The 21,690-nt window shown below is 34.6% G+C and overlaps 2 protein-coding genes across 3 annotated transcripts in view; both read left to right on the top strand.

Moving 5' to 3' along the window:
• The window catches only part of ocrl (OCRL inositol polyphosphate-5-phosphatase), a 32,357-nt gene extending 16,243 nt beyond the window's left edge, over positions 1-16,114 (top strand). Inside the window, exons 14-24 of one of the 2 annotated variants that reach the window (XM_009291139.5) lie at positions 1,505-1,614; positions 3,415-3,550; positions 3,626-3,736; positions 5,601-5,766; positions 6,230-6,465; positions 8,231-8,254; positions 10,703-10,819; positions 10,923-11,007; positions 11,433-11,560; positions 12,847-12,958; positions 13,036-16,114. In XM_009291139.5, the coding sequence (XP_009289414.1) occupies positions 1,505-1,614; positions 3,415-3,550; positions 3,626-3,736; positions 5,601-5,766; positions 6,230-6,465; positions 8,231-8,254; positions 10,703-10,819; positions 10,923-11,007; positions 11,433-11,560; positions 12,847-12,958; positions 13,036-13,160 (1,350 nt within the window). In that variant the 3' untranslated portion in view covers positions 13,161-16,114. The remainder of the gene's footprint in view (positions 1-1,504; positions 1,615-3,414; positions 3,551-3,625; positions 3,737-5,600; positions 5,767-6,229; positions 6,466-8,230; positions 8,255-10,702; positions 10,820-10,922; positions 11,008-11,432; positions 11,561-12,846; positions 12,959-13,035) is intronic. The other variant, NM_001077764.2, reaches the window with a different exon arrangement.
• Positions 16,115-18,841: 2,727 nt separating this feature from the next.
• vimr2 (vimentin-related 2) overlaps positions 18,842-21,690 on the top strand; it is a 33,944-nt gene continuing 31,095 nt past the window's right edge. The window contains exons 1-2 of the mRNA XM_009291199.5: positions 18,842-18,970; positions 20,727-20,868. Coding sequence (XP_009289474.2) covers positions 18,870-18,970; positions 20,727-20,868 — 243 coding nt within the window. The 5' untranslated portion in view covers positions 18,842-18,869. The remainder of the gene's footprint in view (positions 18,971-20,726; positions 20,869-21,690) is intronic.

Raw genomic sequence — 21,690 nt, 5'->3', positions numbered from 1 at the left:
GTCGAGCCCTGGCTGGATCAGATGGCATTTATGAGTGAAGTTTGCAATTCCCCCCCCCGTGTTGCAAGGGTTTCCTCCGGGTCCTCTGGTTTCCCCCACAGTCCAAAGACATGCAGTAAAGTTGAATTGAATAAGTTATATTGGCCAGATTGAATGAATGCAAGAGTGTATGGGTGTTTCCCAGTGTTGGGTTGCAGCTAGAAGGGCATCCACTGTGTAAACCATATGCTGGTAAGGTTGGCAATTCATTTCACAATGACGACCCCTGAATAATAAAAGGATTAAGCCAAAAAGAAAATGAACGAATGACTGAATGAATGTTGGAAAGCATCCATCAATAGTATTTGAACAATTCGTTGTTCCAACTATGGATGTCAATGGCTACTGGTTTGATATTCTTCATGATATCTTATAGTGTTCAACAGAAGAAAGAAATTCATGAAGGATTGGATCCACTATGGGTAAATGGAAGGGATGTGAACCTACACTGGTCTCATGGTTCGGTTCAGTTATGATAAAATCATGCCATGGATTCAATATCTCGGTGCATTGACGATGCTTTCCAAAAGCAATTGAATATTTTACTTAGCAACACAATAATTCTTGTATTATTTTATAATTTAGAAGCATTATTTTGTTTCAATATTTGTTATACAATTTTGTTTTTTAATACAAGCAGTCAGATATTTATGCCTTTAATTTTACCTTCTGAAAAAAAAACATGTATCTAACAAAACTCTAGTACATACACAGAACAACATGAGGATTTATAGCAAATAAACAAATGCAAATATTATTACGCTTGCTTTTTGAGCCTTGTTGAGGGATTTCTTAAACGCCTATGATTTATCATCCGCTAAACAGAAAAGGCTGTGATTGACTCTGGATCCACAAGTAACGTTACTGCTGTAACAGCCAAGAGAGGAGACAAAACGTTGCCTGTACAGATATCTGCTTTTTAAGTAGTTGGAGCGTTATAACTACACGCGGTCTCCTCCCTTGCCATAGCAAGGTACCGCCATATAACGTATATGTGATAAATGATGTCAGTGCAGAATAACCGGTTACGATTATTACTGAACCGATACCGAATTGTTTGCGTCTGCATCGTGGTGCATTGAAAAAAAAACAACAATTAATTATGACACCCCTATTAAATGGTGAGGAATTATCCCTTTCAGTGATAGCCATATATAGACTGACTTCTATTTTTGTTAAAAGCACATTTAATAGAATCTTTGACTTTCTTTTTTTTTTATTGTCCACAAGTTGATATTTATCTTTGGCTTCACCACATAATTGCATCAGCATTCACATCACATAGATCACAAAAAGCACAAATACTTTCAACATCATTTTATAAATCACATTTAAAACTCAATTAACACTATTTATACTATTTAACCCAGTATTAAAATTCTAATGGCAGTTGGCACACATTTCTTTACTTGAGGTTGCCTAAAGCTTCTTTTTGATGGCAAAATCTTTGTCTTCGTATTGGCAGCTGAACCTCCAGAGAAAGACTAAACGTGTCTTCACCGATTTCATGGAAGGGGAGATCAATTTCATCCCAACTTACAAATATGACGCTAAATCAGATCGGTGGGACTCAAGGTAAAGTTCCTGAGACTGAACACTGTTTAATGATCACTTCATGGTAGAAAGCTCTTAAAATGAAGTAAATGATGCAAAACTTGCAAAGAAGCCCTCATTTTAAACAATGGTTGCAAGAACTCTTTCATTGTTACGTATATAGTCAGGGAAAAACCGGAAAAGTTTTTCAAAATATGGAATCCCTTTGTAGGATTTCTGAAAGAAGCTGATACAAATCTTTTCTCTGTATAACTTGTATCTTGTATCATCTGCTATTGATGTACTGTTATTCTATTTTGTACCTTTTATATTGTTAGTATATGTTCATGCTTTTATTAACGTATATAATTGTATTTTTTTGTTATTATTATTTATTTTACATTTCTTGTATGTTTGGTTTTGATTTCTTTAGAACATATCAGAAGTTCGAAAAGCATTAAAGAGCCCCTTTTATGCATTAAAAAAACATTGTATTTTGGTGTTGGGGGTCTCCAACAACAGGCTGATATGCATGCAAAGTCAAAAAACATTTTAGTTGTCCTATAATATGCATTTATTTTTACCTAACATACTAACGACTCCCATATGATTCATTCTCTAATTCATTTGTTGCCAAACCCCTCCTTGATTAGCACGATGCTAATCTTCGCTGATTGGTCAGATGACCCAGTCTATTGCGATTAGTCGACTCCGTTCGGCTTGAGACAGAGGGAAATGCCCAGCACAGCTTATAAACAAGTAGTCAGAGTGCAGAGTGTATGTGTGAGCCCAATGTAGGAGTGCATTAAAGCAATTGAGTTAAACACCAGCATATTGCTCTATTCTTAACCACAACACGCATTCAGTATTAATCCACAAAGTGGCAAAAGCTGAAATATTTTGAACTTGGCAGCACACGTGTGTAGGAACAGCTGATGGTGGCCATAGCAACGACAAATGGAAGTAGATTGCGAGCTCACAAACAAGTTTTAATCCATAAACATAACGGCACACGTCACAATTTCAACATGGTTTTAGATGCAATATGAGAATATAAAGTGTTAACCAGACACAGTACAAGCGGTTACAAGTAACAAAACACAATTAAATGCATAATTTGCAAGCTAGAGAAAGCAAGGAGGCAGCAGTTTTAATACTAGTTACTTACACTTGTAAAATGGAGGAAGAAACTGAACCATGAACTGTGTATTGTAAAGTTTCTGTCAGGCTCCGACAAAGATCCATACATCAGTAGTCATTTCTGGTCCTTCCTTTAACAAACGGCCTATAAATCCCCCGTTGTAAACATGCAGATTACTGAAGCACTCGTCTGAAAAATGAGAGGAACACAGCACAAGGCTGGGGCTATAATGCTAAGGTATTTTTTCTTCACAACCTCATCTTTGGGTAGAGAAAGTAACGAAAAATTTCCCTCACACTTCAGAGAACAGCTTCTTCGTGGCATGATTCAACCGGGATCTGCTATATTGTATAGTGTATATAGCTATAGTCCTCAGTTTATTTCTACAATGTTTGTGGATGGGGCCAGGGATTTCAACTTCCCCAGGTCTGCTCGTGCAACAAATGGGCGGGGCTTGAGTTCCATATCGATGTCACGCGGACACGGCTAAAGACTCATTCGAACCACTATGAGTCGACTCTATAATAGATGAATCGATTTTTTTAAACAAAGTGCACTTTTAGATTTAAGCTTCAGCTGGATATTTCTGTTCACTGCTGAGTTACACACTGCATGGAAGGTCGTTTTCAAAAACCCATAATAGGGGCTCTTTAAAGACAGTGTTTAAAAAAAAAAATTAAATGAATGTGGTGTATTTACAGTGGGAAGTGTCGGATTCCTGCTTGGTGCGACCGTATCCTATGGAGGGGAAGCAACGTGAAGCAGCTTCACTACCGCAGTCACATGGAGCTGAAGACCAGTGACCACAAACCTGTCAGCTCTGTCTTTAGTATCGGGGTGAGGTTTACTCCTTTCATCATCCTCCAATAATAGCATCGAGAGCGTCACATTGAATTTATGTGTGTGCTGCAGGTGAAGATGGTGATTGAGCAACGCTACAAAAAGATTTTCGAAGAGATTGTGCGGGACATGGACAGGATGGAAAATGACTTTCTGCCCTCTTTGTCCCTAACCCGACGGGAGGTGAGTAATGACAGAGAGCCAGACAGGGCAGTCTATCCTCAGACAAACTCACTCTGCATCGATCCACTGGCCTGCCTCCATTCTTTCTGAGGTCCCACTATATATTAGAGGAGGATCAATAATGTTTGCAGCATTTTAGCATTTCGCTGAACTGTGAGTGTGTTATGGGCTAATCATGTGTGCCATAATTGCTTTCAGAGTGGATGCATTAGGACAGTTTGCTTACAAATGGAAAAGATGGTTCAAATAAACTCATCACTTGGACTCTATAAGTTGGAGGATTTGAATGCAGAAATGAACACTTTGGCAGAGATGTATTCAATTGATCAAAAGTGACAGTATAGACATTTATAATGTAAAAAATTGACTGAATTTTAAGCTTTCTGTTCATAAAAGAGTTATTATTAACAATTTACATAGACTATTAAAGGGACAGTTCACCCAAAAATGAAAAATAACTCACTATTTATCAAGTATTTTTAAGTGAGTTTTGTTATTCTGTTGAACACAAATGAATACTTTGGAAGAATTCTGAAATCCTGTAACCATTGGCTTCATTTGCAGGAAACAAATGCTATGTATATTAAGGGTTACAGGTTTCCAACAATTTTTAAAGTATCTTTTTTTGTGTGTTCAACAGAAAAAAGAAACCCATAAAGGTTTGAAAATCAAAAGATGAATAAATTAGGACAATTTGCGTTTTTGTGTTATTAATTATATCTTAAATCCACATTATTCACTTCCAAAAGAAGACTATGTACGGTGCAGTGAAGTTTTGGATACTAAAAATATTTATGTGAAATGGCGAAAAAAAGAGTTTTGATATGCTTTTAAACACAAAAGTAGACATTTTGAAGAATGCTGGAAACCTGTAACCATTATACTTCATTAGGAAAACCAAATGCTATGTAAATGAATCGTTACAGGTTTACAACATTTTTCAAAGTATCTTTTTTGTGTTCAACAGAAGAAAGAAACTCATAAAGGTTTGAAAATCAAAGGGTGAGTAAATGACAATTAAATTTTTGTGTAAATAATTACGTTTTAAATCCACATTATTCCGTTCTAAAAGAAGACCACAGGATTTAGCTGGAACCTGCAAAAATAAGATGCTGTGAAGTTTTGGATACTGAAAATATTTATGTGAAATGGTGAAAAGAGTTTTGATATACTGTTGAACACAAATGAAGACTTTTTAAAGAATACTGAAAACCTGTAACCATTGACTTCATCAGCAGGAAAAAAAAACAAATGCTATGTAAATGAATGGATACAGGTTTCCAACATTTTTCAAAAATCTTTTTTTGTATTCAACAGAAGAAAGAAACTCATAACGGTTTGAAAATAAAATGGTGAGTAAATGATGACAATTTAATCTTTGGGGTAATTAAATATGCATTTTTCTGTTCCAAAAGAAGACCACAGGAATTAACTGGAACCTGCAAAAATATTATGCATTTGGATAGTTTTGGATACTGAAAATATTTATCTGAAATGGCAAAAATAAGTTTTGATATTCTGTTGAACACAATAGAAGATATTTTGAAGAATGCTGAAAACCTGTAATCATTGACTTTATCGGTAGGAAAACCCAGTGCTATGTCAATGAATTGTTGCAGGTTTCCAACTTTTTTCATTTCAATATATTTTTCCGTGTCCAACAGAAGAAGAAAAAATAAAGGTTTGAAAATCAAAGGGTGAGTAAAGGGAGACAATTTTTATTTTTGGGTGATTTATCCCCTTAAGCGTTGATGCTGAAATATTACTGAGGTAATGTTGAATGTCCAGTAATAGAGCAATGGCAGATGATAGAGCATGAATTTCTAGCCTAATATTTATGTTCTGCCTGTTCTTTTATCACTAGTTCACCTTTGAGAATGTGAAGTTCCGTCAGCTGCAGCGTCAGAGTTTTCTTATCACTAATGATGGACAAGTTGCTTGCACCTTCGCCTTTATTCCCAAACTCAATGACTCCCAATACTGTAAGCCCTGGTTACGTGCTGAGCCCTGTGAAGGGGTACTAGATCCTAGTAAGTATCTCATATGGCATTTTAACTCTTTATCTGTGTTATGACATTTTATTTGATGATTTTGTTAAATCATTTTTATATTTTTCGGTTTGATTCTTTTTTTTTGGGGGGTTTTGTAATAAAAAAAAAAAAGACCTGATTGGACAATTTACCTAATTGTGCAATAAAAAGGCACAGAAGTGTTTCAGAAGTAAATTTTCTCAGAGGTGGCAAATGCATTTCTCCAATCTTAACTGAATACTGTTATAGTAAAGCTGAGATTAGTCAAAGCAGCAATAATGTAGTCTGGCAACTTTACACAGTATTTTGAGCAAGAAATTGATGGCATTTTTTCTTTAATGCTTTAAAAAATTGCATGCCGACTTCTTATATACAGTAGAGAGGACATATCTGATTTATTCATGTGAAGACTGAGACCGTCCCATCATCCAGATTGACTCAAATATTCATGTTATCTGTACAGATGAGAAAATCGAGATCTTCTTGGAGGTGTATGTCAGTAAAGACTCAGTGACGCTTTTAAACTCTGGTGAAGACAACATTGAGGACATCCTGGTGCTTCATCTGGACAGAGGGAAAGACTACTTCATCACTGTCTCTGGAAACTACCTGCCCAGTTGTTTCGGCACATCTCTGGAGACTCTGTGCCGCATGAAGAAACCTATCCGTGAGATCCCCATCACCAAACTCATCGACCTGGTGAGGCCCATTCCACTGCTGGAGTCGCTTAGATTAGTAGCAGCTAATACAAAAGTAAAAGTGGTTTTATCAAATTTTTGTCTGTGGATGGAAGTGACAGATAATGGTGAGGAATTTTTCCTTGAGATTTTGCAAAAGAGAAGACTTTCCAGTTTTGCTAGAGAGAGAATGTTATAATTATATACAACTTGTTCAGTAGCATTCATGCATTCATCATGCAAACCACTCTGTTCATTTCATTCTTCACTCTATTCTCAAATTATGATTAGTTTTTCATTTTTTGGGTGAACTATCTCTTTCAGGGGTGGACAGATATATACTGACTTCCATTTTTGTTCTGAAAGCACTTTTTTTTTTTAAAAATGGCTTTATTTTGGCAGCTGAACCTCTAGAGAAAGACTATACGTGTCTTCACAGATTTCGTGGAAGGGGGGATCAATTTCAGTCTTAATTATATTCTCAAATGATATTTCTTTTTTCATTTGGGTGAACTATCCTTTAAACAGTATCCATATAGAGACCTCCATTTGTGTTCTGAAAGCACTTTTAATAGAATGTTTGGTTTCTCTTTGCAAAGAGAAAGACTGAACGTGTCTTTACTGATTTCATGGAAGAGGAGATTTATTTAATTCTTCACTATATTCTCAAATTATAATTCATATTTCATTTTTTGCGTGAACTATCCCTTTAAGTGGTAGCCAGATATAGACTGACTTCCATTATTCTTCTGAAAGCACTTTTAATAGAATCTTTGGCTTCATTTTGGCAACTTTGGAAATGTGTTTTCACTGATTTCATGAAAGGGAATGAGTCTTCACTCTTCACAATATTCACAAATTATAATTAGTTTGTAATTTTTTGTGTGAACTATCCCTTTAAATGGTAGCCAGATATAGACCTCCATTTGTTTCTGAAAGCACTTTTAATAGAATCTTTGGTTTCATTTTGCCAAAAAGAAAGACTAAATGTGCCTTTACTTATTTCATGGAAGGGGGATCAATTTCACTCCTTACTATATTCTCAAATTTTTAATTTTTTGCGTGAACTATCCCTTTGAATGGAAGCCAGATATAGACTGATTTCCATTTTTCTTCTGAAAGCACTTTTAATAGAATCTTTGGCTTCCTTTTGGCAGCTTTGGCAACGTGTCTTTACTGATTTCATGGAAGGGGAGTTCAATTTCACTCTTCGTTATATTCTCAAATTATAATTCATTTTACATTTTTTTTGCATGAACTATCCCTTTAAATGGTAGCAATATCTAGACCTTCATTTGTGTTCTGAAAGCACTTTTAATAGAATCTTTGGTTTCATTTTGCCAAAGAGAAAGACTAAACGTGTCTTCACTGATTTTATGGAAGTGTGGGATAAATTTTACTCTTCACTATATTCTCAAATTATGATTAGTTTTTCATTTTTTGAGGGAACTCTTTTAAATGGTAGCCATATATTGACCTCCATTTTTGTTCTAAAGACTAAACGCATCTTCACTGAGGGGATATCAATTTCACTCTTCACTCTATTCTCAAACTATGATTAGTTTTTAATTTAGAAAGTAATCGGTCTTCTTTTTAGTTATTTTCTCTTTCTGTCTATTTACTGATCGCCATGGGAAGCCAAAAGCCGCTTATCTATGATTATGCAAAACTCTTTTCACTGATTACGCAATGTCTCTCTGTTGTCTCCTTTTTTCTCCTACCTTTACTTCTTTCTTGCTCTGACCACTCCTTTTCAACCAATCAATATGGGTCTGCATGATTCTCAGGGAGAGGATAGCTGCATGGAAAAGGTAAAGTCCACCTTCATTTACAGAAAAGACTCATTAGGTCATGCAATAGGACAGTTGCGATTATTAGGGTGTGTTTGAGGCAACAGTAGCTGTTTTTTTTTTTTTTTTCTCAAACGTTTGTCCCAGTATGACTCTCCATGTGCTTTGCTGTTCCCACTGGTCAGCTTGCTTCAGTCACTTTGCTGGTTCAGACTAAGGAAAATCACTTGAATCTCTCAGCTTGAATTCTGCTCCTCCTTTCCTCAGTGATATTAGATTAGACGAGAGAGGAAACAGCTCACAGCATGGTGAAACCAGCCCCACAAATCCATGTTTGTAATTCGGACTGTTCTTCAGAGTTGTTTTTGGACTCTGATCTCGCCTCTGTGGCTCAGCATGAAATTCATTCCTACTAATTGCATGACTTCGCTCATGTTGTTTAGGGGTCTCAAGGCTGTCACTTTTCTGAGCATAACATGTTTCTGTGTGTGAATGAAAGAGAGGAATGTTATCTTGTGACTCAATGTTAGAGGGATACATTGAAGGCCCCATTTTTTCGAAGAACCACGACGAACAAACTAGTGTGACCACATGCAGTGCTATATTAATAAACATTACGTGAATATTTGACTGGAATCGCAGAGCTTATTTAAATGAGCTGTTTTCTCACCTTTGCTTTTTGTTATTATGTTTTGTTCCTGAGGAGAAAACATGCTGAACATAATTACATACATATACCACTATTTCAAATTTCTTTTTACTACTTTAAAAATGAAAAGGTAACTGAAAGTAAATTGGGGTCTATATTATATTCTTTAAACTAAGTCATTGTTCTTCAAGCCGTACTGTTAATAATTGTATTTTTAAAAGCACTTTTCACAAATGTAATTCATTTTAAATGTTGTAATTTGCACTCGAATAGAAAACATTTGTTTACAATTATAATAATATTCACAGTTTTACTATATTTTATTTTAAAAAATTCAACATTGGTGAACATAGGAGATTTAAAATTAAAATAAAAAGCATAAACTAAAAAAATTTACTCTAAAATTTTACCAAATTTGTGTAAAATAGTTTAATTTATCTTTTTTTACAAAATTACAAAAAAGTAAAAAAAAATGTTTATATATATATATATGTTTATATATATATATATATATATATATATATATATATATATATATATATATATATATATATATATATATATATAATTTTATTTATTTTTTATTTTTTTGCTGCGATGATTTAATTTGGTGTAAAACTGGTTGACAGTGAAGAGGATAAAAAATCCTAAATCAAATCAGTGCTTACCACTAGTTTGAATTATACTTGCGGTGGTAACCGGATTACTCGCATCCCATAAATAGTTAAGTATATGTGACAAACAATAATTACAAACAATAATTGTATTTATTATGACACTGTTATACACTGCTACTTTTCAATAGGTTTAAGTTAAAAAAAAAAGACTGTTGAAATACAAAATGACATCCACTATTTCTCTTATTTTTCTGCTATTCAGGAGCCATGTGCTCCCACTGACAGGTCAAATCTGCTTCTCGCTCTTTCTAGTTCAAAGCAAACTTGAATGCCAAAGCATTTTAGATTTGTATATCAAGTAGCCTATGTAATATATTAACATTGTCAAATTAATAAAATAATCAGCAAGGGGAAAAGTAAATGACAGAAAAAGGAATGAAAGCAAACAGTATCTCTAAATTATAATTATCGCAAGATTATAACGTGTTGATTATTTAAATAACGCAAATGTGTTGATTAACTAATGGTTTACATATAGGATATTTTGAAGCCAATTCATCCTCTCTGAATATAAAGTAAATTTTCGTTTAGATTCAAGAGTGAATTATTGAACTGCAACTATGTGTGCGCAGTCATCTGCAAAGCCAAGCGAAAGTAGGCTTTAGTAAAAAGGTAGCCTTATGCAAAAATTTCTATGATTAATCTTCGCTCTAGAAAGTAAAATAGAATCCCAAACATTTTAGGAGATTTAGAAACCCCTGGCCGTCTCTGTGTATCTACAGAGCAAGTGAGACTGTCTGTGCCAGTGTTGACAGGTCACAGAACGAAACGGGTAAATGAGAGAGGATTTTCCACTACTTTATCGATCACGGTTGTTTGGTTATATTAGGCAGATACAAAATAATGGTAAAGGATGATGATAATAATAGTAAAAAAAAGTGTCACTAAATATACTTGGGCGGCCTGCAATTGTAATTATAATTATAAAGATAGGGTCATACAAATTACATTACAAATTGTGTTAAAACTTTACACACTGCATTCAAGTTTTGTAAAAATTTCTTAAAATATGCACTAGTTCACAACAACTAAGCATTGGACTTTGTGCATGTATTTGTGTATAGTGCTACCAAATATTTAGGGCTCTCCTTTTAAATTTCTAATATAGCTCTTTAGGACAGTAATCATTTCTGGATTTCTCAGGAGAAAGCCCGGATGACATTCTTGTTGGACAGTGCTGGAACAGAAGATAAACCTCTAAAGATTCCCAAAGAGGTTTGGTTGCTTGTTAATCACCTCTACACCAAGGCCTGCCAGCAGGTAAACAAAATAACGCATGAATGCACCAGGGATCAATCATAAGTACTCATTTGATTGATTGATTGATTGATTGATTGATTGATTTTTTTTTTTTTTGCTACAGGAGGACCTTTTCCAGACCCCTGGCCTGCAAGACGAGCTACAAAGTATTATTGACTGCTTGGACACCAGCATTCCTGATTCCATCCGTATCCTTTCCCACCAAAAGCTCATAAAATATATTTATATATAGAAGGGACAAGAGATTTTCCCAGCAGACAGCTTACAGTCTGATAGTCTGCACAAACCCCTTTAAGGGCTCTTAGAGTTACTTAGCATAGAAATGTTAATGCCTGTCACATCAATGAATGTGACCGAGTGGCTTCCTTTAAAACCACTCTGACTGGCCGGACTCTCCCACACAATGTTTCCCTGTGCATCTGGGAGACCGAGAATGTTAGCTCTGGTTTACAGTAATGGTGCACGAGGTCCCTAGAGACACTGTGCCTGTTTTTTTTTGTTTTGTTTTTTTGTTTCCTTGTCTTTGCCTTTTGCACACAGCCATATTTTCTTCTCCTGTGGATGAAATGTGCATTCTTGCTGTTCACTGTGGTTCTCCTTGACTGCTGGTTAGCTGGCTGTAATCACTCGGTTGCTGAAGCTCTATTGATCTTCTTGGAGGCTCTTCCTGAACCCGTGTTGTGTTATGAACTCTTTCAGCGCTGTCTCGAATGCTCTCATGACAGCCGCCTCTGCAAGCAGGTACATACGAGTACATGATTCAGTTCTTGTTGTTTCATGTTATCACTCATTTTGTATAAAATAAATTTGCCACATACTCATCACAACTACATTTCAGTGGTGGATTATTTATTTTTGTGATTATTTATGACCTCCAACAGCAAAAAAGCAAAAATAAAAACTTCATTTTGATGTACAAAATTAGGGTAAAAATGTTCCAAATGATGACAATAATATGATGACAATAATATAACAAACTCATGAACACACTCGCATAAAAATACTGTTTATATGTACTTTTTTCATATTTTTGCGGTCAATGATATAAATTTTTTAAAATATGATACTGTCAGAGATTTCTAATTTCATAATTTCAAGTTTCTATTGCTTCTAATAAAAAGCTAAAATAATAATTTGTCACTGTATTATTGCTTTTTTGATACAGTAATCCTTCAGAAGAAATATTCAACAGTGTCACCTGAACATTTTTTTCAATTTTTAATAATGTATTAGCGGTAAAAATCTTATTTAATACATGTATTCACTGTTAGTTGTTTTTAATTGTATATTCATTAGTGATTTGTTTTGCCATGAAAATAGCCTTTGTTGCAAACATGGCATTAAATAAAAATACACTATCATCAGCATTCATAAATATTCTATAATCTGTAAGGCAAAGTGTATACATGAATTAACCACTAAGCCTTTTTAATAGTGTACAGTGCTCAGCATATATGTACACCCCTCACAAATCTCTCATTTAAATTAGTATTTTCTATAGGAAGCTTTACGATATTAAATTTGTGCATATACATTAGTTTAGTCAGTGCTGAAGCCAAATCTGGAGCAAATCTAACAAAATAGCTTGTGCTGATGGTTCATAAATTAAATAATAGAAAGATATTAAATAGCAGTTTTAAAAATAGCAAAAAAATCAAGAGAAACAAAAATATATACAATTTAGTTGAAATGTTGTAGTTTGTGGTTTATTGCAATATTTTGCATGAATTTAAATGTATTGTCTTTCTATTTCTAAAGATGTTCTGAGACTAAAATATTATTTTAATAAATATGTCTGTTAAATAAATTTGTTTTGTTCAAATGCACCTCTATATAATAACTATATTCACTGAGAAATGGATAAAAGTATTTTTTTTTAAATGGGTTGTACTCCATTATGCTGAGCACTCAAGTCAATCAAATGATTCATCGAAATTCAGTATTTATGTTTGTATTCTACGTTATAACTGAAATGCTCTTATGGCAATGATTTAAAGCGCGTAAACAGTTATTTTTCTTCTTTTCAGCTAATATCCCAGCTCCCACGAGCCCATCGCAATGTGTTCCGCTACCTGATGGCCTTCTTGAGAGAATTACTCAAACACTCTATTGACAACAACCTAAACGCCAACCTCCTAGGTGAGTCAGATTTACTCCATCACCATCACATGCGTAAATTCAGGTATATTACTTATCGTGTGTCTTTTCTTGTGTAGCTACTCTCTTCGCAAGCCTCCTCATCCGACCGCCTCCCAACCTTGCTGGCAAACAGACGCAACATGATCGCCAGAAAGCCAACGACTTCATCCTGGGTTTTCTGATGGCAGGCGACGAAGACTGAGGAAGAAGACAACAGAACAAGGTGTCGTCTGAGGTGGTTCTGGAGCAAGCAAACAAACAAAACAAAACAAAACAAAACAAAACAAAAAAGAAACAAACAATTGGGGTGTGTTTGTGGCTGGAATTATGAAAGGTTTTTGGGCCACACTACACAAACATGTCTCAGTGATGAAAGTTTGGCACTGTTGGATAGTGCCTGTTTTGCACAGACACTGCCTGTATGTTACGCTGTACTTCTGTTCCTGCTTTAGAGGAATGGGTGTCAGCTTATCTACGCCCCCTGATTGTGTGGCTTTGGAAGCATTAATAATTACACTTTAACCCTTACGAACCTCATCCTTTTTTCAGTGTAGCATCTGTAATGCTACTTGAAACCCTACGTTTCTCTGGTTTTTAACTCTGGATCAGAGTGCTGTAATGCCAAATCCGAATATTCCCGGCCAGATTTGACTGAAGGCGTGTGAATGTGACTCATGGGGACTCAAAAAAATGACTTTGTTACACTAAAGGAAAGCCATGTTATGGAGATTGTATTGACTGCTGCTGCCAGCTCATCTTTCCGCCTGTCTCTCACTCTCTTCTCTTTCCTCCCCCAAAAATGACCTTCACAAAGTGAGTGACTTTGACAATCGACTATCTTTCAGAGAGAAGGAGAGAAGTCTGGGATATGATCTTTACTCATTCAGTACTTTCTGAATCATGATGAATCAGCCGGGTTGTGTCTATTTGTTATTTATGGATTCCAGTCTCGTGCTCATTTGTCCTCAGCATTGGGCATTTCGGGCATCCCTCACGGTCTCTTCGTCGGTCTATTGTGATTGCACAATCACACCCATAATTCTTCAGTCATCTTCAATAGTGACTATTAGCATTGGTTGTGGTTTAGATCTGGACTTAAGGTCTTATTCTTTTATAGATCTGCTCTGGATCTTGTGCTTCTACAGAGACGTTAACATTTTAAATAATGTGGTCTATTATCGTATTGTCATGTCCTGTAAAGATGCAAGCGTGGTCTTTCTATTTATATATGTATGTTGTGAGTTATACTAACCCAGACCAGGAGGATTTTGTGTACGTTTACAGTCTTTGTGTTCTTCGTTGGTGTTCTTTCATGTTACATATACACTTTCTATTTCAGTGTGGTAACATACTGTCATGTTTATCTGTCTTGAACGCATTGGGATTCTGTCAAACATGTTTGTGAATATGACTGAAACTCTGCAGGGTTTAACTCCTTGCACCAGTCAGGCTGGCTTTGTACTAGAGTGTGTAAAGAGGAAGTCTCCTCTGTTATTAATCATCACCCCGATGCTAAAATATTATTGTAGCACAAACCACCAAAGCTGTTTCACCACATACTCGTGTGACATTGTTGCCCTTCTCCACTAGCAGCCTTTCCCTAGAATCTCACAGGAAATATTTTTTGTGAGTCTTGCAACTTTGGAAAAAAAAAAGGAGTTGTAAGCAGTTTCTGGCCAACCATGCTGTGTTTTGCCTTTCTTTATTGTCAGACAAAAAGTGCAAAATAGTAGCTTTAGATGTGTAACGGCTTGTCACTGAAGCAGTACCCTTAAAGGAACACGCCACTCTTTTGGAAAAAGGTTCGTTTTCACAGGTCACCTAGAGTTTAACAGTTCATTTTTACCTTTTTAATCCATTCAGCTGATCTTGATAAATGCAGGAACATTTTTAGCTTAGCTTAGCATAAATCATTGAATTGGATTGGACCATTAGCATCTTGCTCAAAAAAGCCAAAATTTCCTAATTATTGCTTGACTCTTCTGTAGTTCTATCATGTAATAAGACTATTTTCTAGGTCATTATGGCCAGGAAGTGTGCTGTCATTCTGGTTTAATAATCAAGGGATTTTGTTGCTGTACCAAGATCTTGCACATCGCTGTTACCTAACAGGACTATTTTTCAGGGGATGATAATATCATTGCACCTACTGCAGCCATGGTACTACAGCAAATTTCCTTGATTTTTAAGCTGGGGTGCTAGTATAGTTCCTAGCCATATTAACCTGGAAAATAGCTACTTTTCATTTTCCGTCAGTTTTAGTACACGATGAAACTACAGTAGAGTCAAGCTTAATAGGTAAATAATCAAAGCTCCTTTTTTGAGTAAGATGCTAATGGTCTAATCCAATTCAATGATTAATGCTAAGCTAAGTTCAACGTGCTTATGCTAGACTCGGAGATCAGATGAATGGATTAAAAAATAGTAAAATTAAACTGTTTAACTTTGTGGGAGTGGTAAAATAAGCTATTTCCAAAAAACAAAAAAGCTGAGTGTCTCTTTAGAGCCTACATTGTGTTTTATCTATTCCTAAAAAGGTTTTATTAGTATCTTACATAACCTAAAAGGTTCGCCTTATGGTAATATCTTAAAACATCGGTATGTACCTTGAAGGTGCTACCTGAAACCTTTTACTGCCCCAGTGAAACTGCTAGAGTACTTTTGCACAAATGCTAAGTAGTGACGTTCTGTGAATGATATTGGCTGTGGCTGGATGTCCTCTGATGATCCGCTTTTACAGATCTCGCATGTCTAAATGACTTCACACCCTCTGCCATGTTTATAAGCATATGTCTGTGTCTTTATGTTGGTGTCATTTTTTTCTGCTTAAAGGGCCACCATGGTGCTCTTCTTTCTTACTCAAACTTTAAAGGCCTGAACTATTCACTCTTTTTATTGCCAATAAATAATGTTTCTGGGAGGGCCTCATTGCTAAAGACTGAATCAGAGGAACTGATATTCGGACTGATATTACATAGTTTTCTAGAGTGCTGTAATCACCACCCCGCCTGTTTGTTTGCCTTTGTGTCCTGTCTTTGTTTCTATTTAGTTCTGGTACTTTGCAGCTGGGTACTTGCACATACTTTGTTTTATTTGTGGGAAGGGGTCGGGCATCTAATTTATTCAGTCAAATAAAAAGACATTATGACTATGTAATCGAGCATTCTAGGATTTTTATTATTATTACTCAACCTTGTGCAGGAAAGTTTAATGCTTTAAGTTTGTTCACGTACGGCTCAGCAGGGTGCAATCTAACATTAATCCTTTCTACACATGCTAACATATTATGGTATTCACTATATAATAATTGCATTATCAAAACTACTGTATATAGCAAAAACATTCGAGCATATTTTGAAGATATCACTGAACATTTATTAAACGGCCGCTAAAGTACATTTCTATCTTGAGGGAATTTGTAGTCTTAGTTTTTAGTGGTAATTTAATACACTTAAATTACATTTGGTGCTTCTTCAAACTACTTATTTAATATGAGTTGAACCAACACAATGCTTATGTTTTTTTGGGTTGGGCAACTTAATTGTTTTATGTTCAATCCACTTAAATTTGCAAAAACTGTCAAATTGTGTTGGAACAACATGAATGAATTGTGTGGAACCTTGGATTATTTACAGTGTATGAGACATAACTGTACAATTATTTGAATTTCTTCTATGTTATTTAGCAGTTTGGACCATTTTTTAATGCTTTGCTAACTAGCAGAAAACACCCACCGGTTTTAAATTACAGTTGTGCAAATGGAAAAAGTATTAACACTGCAATATAGTGTGTTCCTGCATTTATTAGAAAAATACTGATTTACAACATAAGCAATGTAACTTTTATATTTTTATATATATATATATATATATATATATATATATATATATATATATATATATATATATATATATATTTATTTTATTTTATTTATTTATTTATTTTTATTTATTTTTTTTTTTGTCATCGTCGTTTTGAACTCTGCTGTAAACTGTAGCTGTGTGTTGGGATTCGGACCCTTACAAGCATGTGAAACCCTGCAATGTTTTTATTGTCACAATCCAAAATAAGTTTTTATTTATTATCAATCTTAAATTACACCATTGTATTATTTGGAAAAATTTATTAATTTCATTTTATTGAAGGAAAAAAAATTTCTTCATCTTTTAATAATGTCACAACTTAAAATGTTTTATGAATAAGTATCACATTTTAAGCTGTCATATTAATACTTACCTTACAATGTGTCCAATCTTTTTGCCATGATGTAAAAAATAACTTCCATACTTTGAACTGAATAATGGAAACATTTTACACTTTAACCATGAAAAAAAAACACACATATTTGTGCAGGACAAGTGTGAAACATTTTACTTTGAACAAGGGTTTCACAATATATTAAAAAATATTGTTATGGTCATAATAGTATATCCAATATCCATATCGTAGAGAAGTGCAAAAGATTTAATTCATTTTATGTGCCTAGCAATTGTGTCCTGCATGCATACACTGCTCATTGGATCAACTTTAATAAATTCTTAACTTTTTACGCCTAAAAGTACTGATAAAATAAACTAAGTTGAAACCAATTCATTCATGTTGTTGTAACAACCTAAAGTATTTTGTTAAAGTTTTCTCCTTTTACAGTGTATGCTCTTTTATCGAATTTGACCAATCAGATGGGGCCTTTACACTCTTCTACCCGCCTCTTCAGTAGGTGCTTTTTGGTGAACTCAGAACTGAAAATATTTCTGGGAGACGAAATGCACTCAAAAAAAAAAAAGGGCATTTACTGTTTGTTCAAGCTACTTATTTAAAATGAGCTTAAACAACTCAACTATTGATGTTTGCAACTTAATTGTTTTATGTTTGATTCACTTAAATATGTAAAAAACTTACAAGTTAACTTTATTTCTTCATGTTGTCCTAACACAACTCGATTGTGTATAAACCAACATTTTTGTAGTATAAGAAAAGAACAGCCAATGAGAATCAGTGTTTCTGCAGAGATTTTCAGTCATTTATGATGTTTTAACTTCTAAATCTTTGCACCTCAACATAAATTTTCTAGCTTTAATTAGCTCAGAAAATAATCTCTTACCTGTTTATTTTGGTTTGACAATTATATAAATGAAAGACTTTTTTCATTCATTCATTTTCTTTTCGGCTTAGTCCCTTTATTAATCAAGAGTCGCCACCGCGGAATGAACCGCCAACATATCCAGCATATGTTTTACGCAGCGGATACCTTTCCAGCCCCAATCCAATACTGGGAAGCATCCATACACATTCATTCGCAAATAAACTACAATTAAGCTTATTCAATTCACCTATAGTGCATGTCATTAAACTGTGGGGGAAACCGGAGCACTCAGAGGAAACCCACGCAAACACGGGGAGAACATGCAAACTCCACATAGAAATGGCAACTGATCCAGCTGGGGCTCAAACTAGCAACCTTGCTGTGAGGCGATCTTGTTTCAGCGCCATTGTGACACCAAAGATTTTTTTCTTAAAAAGTGCTGATAATATAGCATTTTTTAAAAAGTTATATCATCAGAAATGCAGTTATTGCAGCACTCAAAGATATTGTGTATTTTTCCAGTATTATGCAGCTCTACTTTGGACCCCATGTGTATTTACACATATTAAGCAAGTCAATAGGGTTAAGTGTTGTGCCCTGCTCTCCGCTAATACTGTCTTTCAGAAGGAGTGACCTCCAGTCCTGGAGCAGCGGCTGAATTGTTTCTGCTCTGTGCGAAGAGTTTATCATCTGACACTGTTCCCCTAGTTGGTCTACTTTTGTGTTCAGTGAGAGTTCCCACAAGTGTGTGTGACATTCTCAGCCAGTGTCTATAAAGTCCGCTTGCTTGTCTGCTTGTCATCTTGTCTTTTCTCTTGTGCTGCTGTCATGGCTCTGCTGAGAGTGTCTTCATACCGTAAGCTGTTTGAGGAGGAGCAGACGAGTCTGGCTGCAGGACGCTGTGGAGTCCAGGCCCGCTTCACTGCAAGGTCAGTGCGTATACGTCCAAAGATGGTACATGTTCAACTCTAGATTGATCTGCTATTTGTCATTATAGAGAGCATTCTGCTGTGTTAAAACTGAAATGGTTGGTACATTTACAGTAATACCAAGTTGGATTAATATACAAAATGAACAGCTAAAGCATGTACAAATGATTGACTTATGTTTACTCACTCATATTTGCTTTGTTGTCATTGTTTTTAATATAAATGTTAATTAATTATGGCGATAATAATATAATGGTGTTTTTTTTCAATACATTTAACATTGATACAACATGTAATAACATACAATATGCATATACTGTGTTTAAAAAATGCATAGTGCTAGCTTTTTTTCCTTATATATATTATACACACACACATATATATTTGCTTCAATTAAATTAAGTTAGTATTGTATGCAAGCTATGTTTATTTATTTATAATAGTAATAATAATAATAATTAATACATATTGTTTTATTATTGTAATATTCATTCATAAACTTTTTAATAACAAAATTCAGTTTTAAATATTTACTAAAGTTTTGGGTTTGTAAGTGATTTAAAATGCTTTTGCAAGATGCTCGTCATGCTAAATTTCTTTGATCAAAAATGTGTAATTTTGTTAAAGATTAATGCAGTTTCAAATGTCTTAATATGATAGCAAAGCTATATCTTCCATATCACTAACCAGTTTTGATTGTTTCACAGTCTTCAGAGAAATACTGTTAAATTACTGTTAAAATACAGTCTAAAATACTGCTCATGTGCTCAGGGAACATTTCTTATCTTTATTGAAAGCTTTTTTTTTACCATACTTTTCATTCCCCACAATTAATACACAAATTAATAGCATTTCAAGCAATTTAAATGGAAACAACAAATGCATTTTTTATCTACTGTAGTTTATTTATTTATTTAATTATTTAACCAGGAATCTCCCATTGAGACACAACATCTCTTATACCAAGGAGTCCTGGTCAAGACAGGCAGCATAAGACTTACAAAAAAAAAATACACATCAACACATAGACACACGCAAAAATAGTATAAACCATAATCAGTTGTTAAAACGTGTGCACTGTTCTAAATTGACAGTCTTTAAAATAAAAGATTATAATATAATGTATAATTCTTCACATATGTACAGTAGCATACTTCAGATCAGATTTCCACACAAACTCTGTGTGGAAAAAAAATGATATCTTAAGTTTAGGCTATATCTGCTGATCTGGTATTGTAAGTATTTGAAAAGTACTCCAACAAACTAGATATATTATATACTGTGATAATTTACCAATTAAAGCTTTTAAATAAACACTAAGATATGTTGTTTTCTCCTTGACTGTATTGAGCTCCATCTTGTCATTTTATATAAGTTACAGTGTTGTGTGTTTGTGTGCACTTGAACAGTGACAATACTTAAGGCATATACAACAATATTCAAAAACATTCAGAGGTGCGTGCATATATATCTTCATAATCCAATAATGATAGAAGTGTACTCTCAACAATTTCGAGCTGCGAAGGAGAAACTTTTTTTTTTAGTCACACCTGCTGATCTTTTTGAATGGTGTAAACAGTGACTTCACTCTTTATTCTTCCTTTTAATATAAACACCATAAACGTGCTGCATGAATGTGTTATCAGTGAAGCTCTTTTCGTGCTTCAGCATTTCCTCTTTTCATTCAATAGTGTTTGTTTATGCTTGCTTGGAACATAAACACATTCTTTGGACAGTTTTTGGATCTGTTTCACAGGGGTGGAGTGTCAGAGATTGAATGTCCTGAGCTGGATTTTGCAGCAGCTCGTGCACTAAACAAGGAGGGTGCGTCTCGATTTGTCCATGAGCGTTCTGTCATCGCTGCCCTCAATGATCGCCTCGCCGGACTCATCGATGTGGTGAGACATACATGAAGATTTTCACACTCACACACACCCAAGGTTCTGCTGGGTAACGCGCAGCTGTGCTCATGCTGAATCTAATGGGTCTCCCTGTGTGTGGCCTAATTATCATGTTTCCATGATGTTTAATGAGGTCAGTCACTTGCCTGAGGGTGTGAAGAAAATCATATTAAGGCCATGAATATGCTGAAGTCACATTGTCCTCTACCTCGTATTGACGTATGATGTGACATTTTGAGAATAAAGTGGTTTCTCTTATTTGTGGTACAGGGATGCTGAACATTTGATTCTGGTTTACACAAGTTGCACATCTTAACCGGATTTCAGATCTATATCATTTCACCAAATTATTTCAAAATTTCTGGATGGGTAAAAAAAAGTGTTGTTATCCTGGAATTTTTAAATAGTTGTATTCATTTATTTATTTAATTATTTACTATATATAAAGAGAATTTATATATTTATGTAGTGCATTAAGTTTGAAAAACCCACATACATGTTCTATTTAAAAATTTAAAACTATACAAATCTGTTATTTCTCAATTTTGAGTACTTTGTCAATTTTGAGTATTTGTCAATTCTAACTTTTTTCCTCAGAGCTGTGATTTTATTTTTCTTGTGAATTGTGAAATGCAAATTTAAAATTGTAAAGAAAAAATATGTCAGATGCCCATCAAGCTGAATTTCTTTGATTAAAAATGTGTTACATGGTCAAAGATTAATGCAGTTTAAAATACCCTAATGGGAGAGCAAAGCCTAATTTTCAGTATATCATTACTCCAGTTTTTATTATGACTTAATCTTTCAGAAATCAGTCCA

Source organism: Danio rerio, chromosome 14 (genome assembly GCF_049306965.1).
Source record: "Danio rerio strain Tuebingen ecotype United States chromosome 14, GRCz12tu, whole genome shotgun sequence".
NCBI classification, from domain to species: domain Eukaryota; kingdom Metazoa; phylum Chordata; class Actinopteri; order Cypriniformes; family Danionidae; genus Danio; species Danio rerio.
Note: the sequence above shows the minus strand (reverse complement) of the source record. Positions and strands in the feature narration are given on the sequence as shown.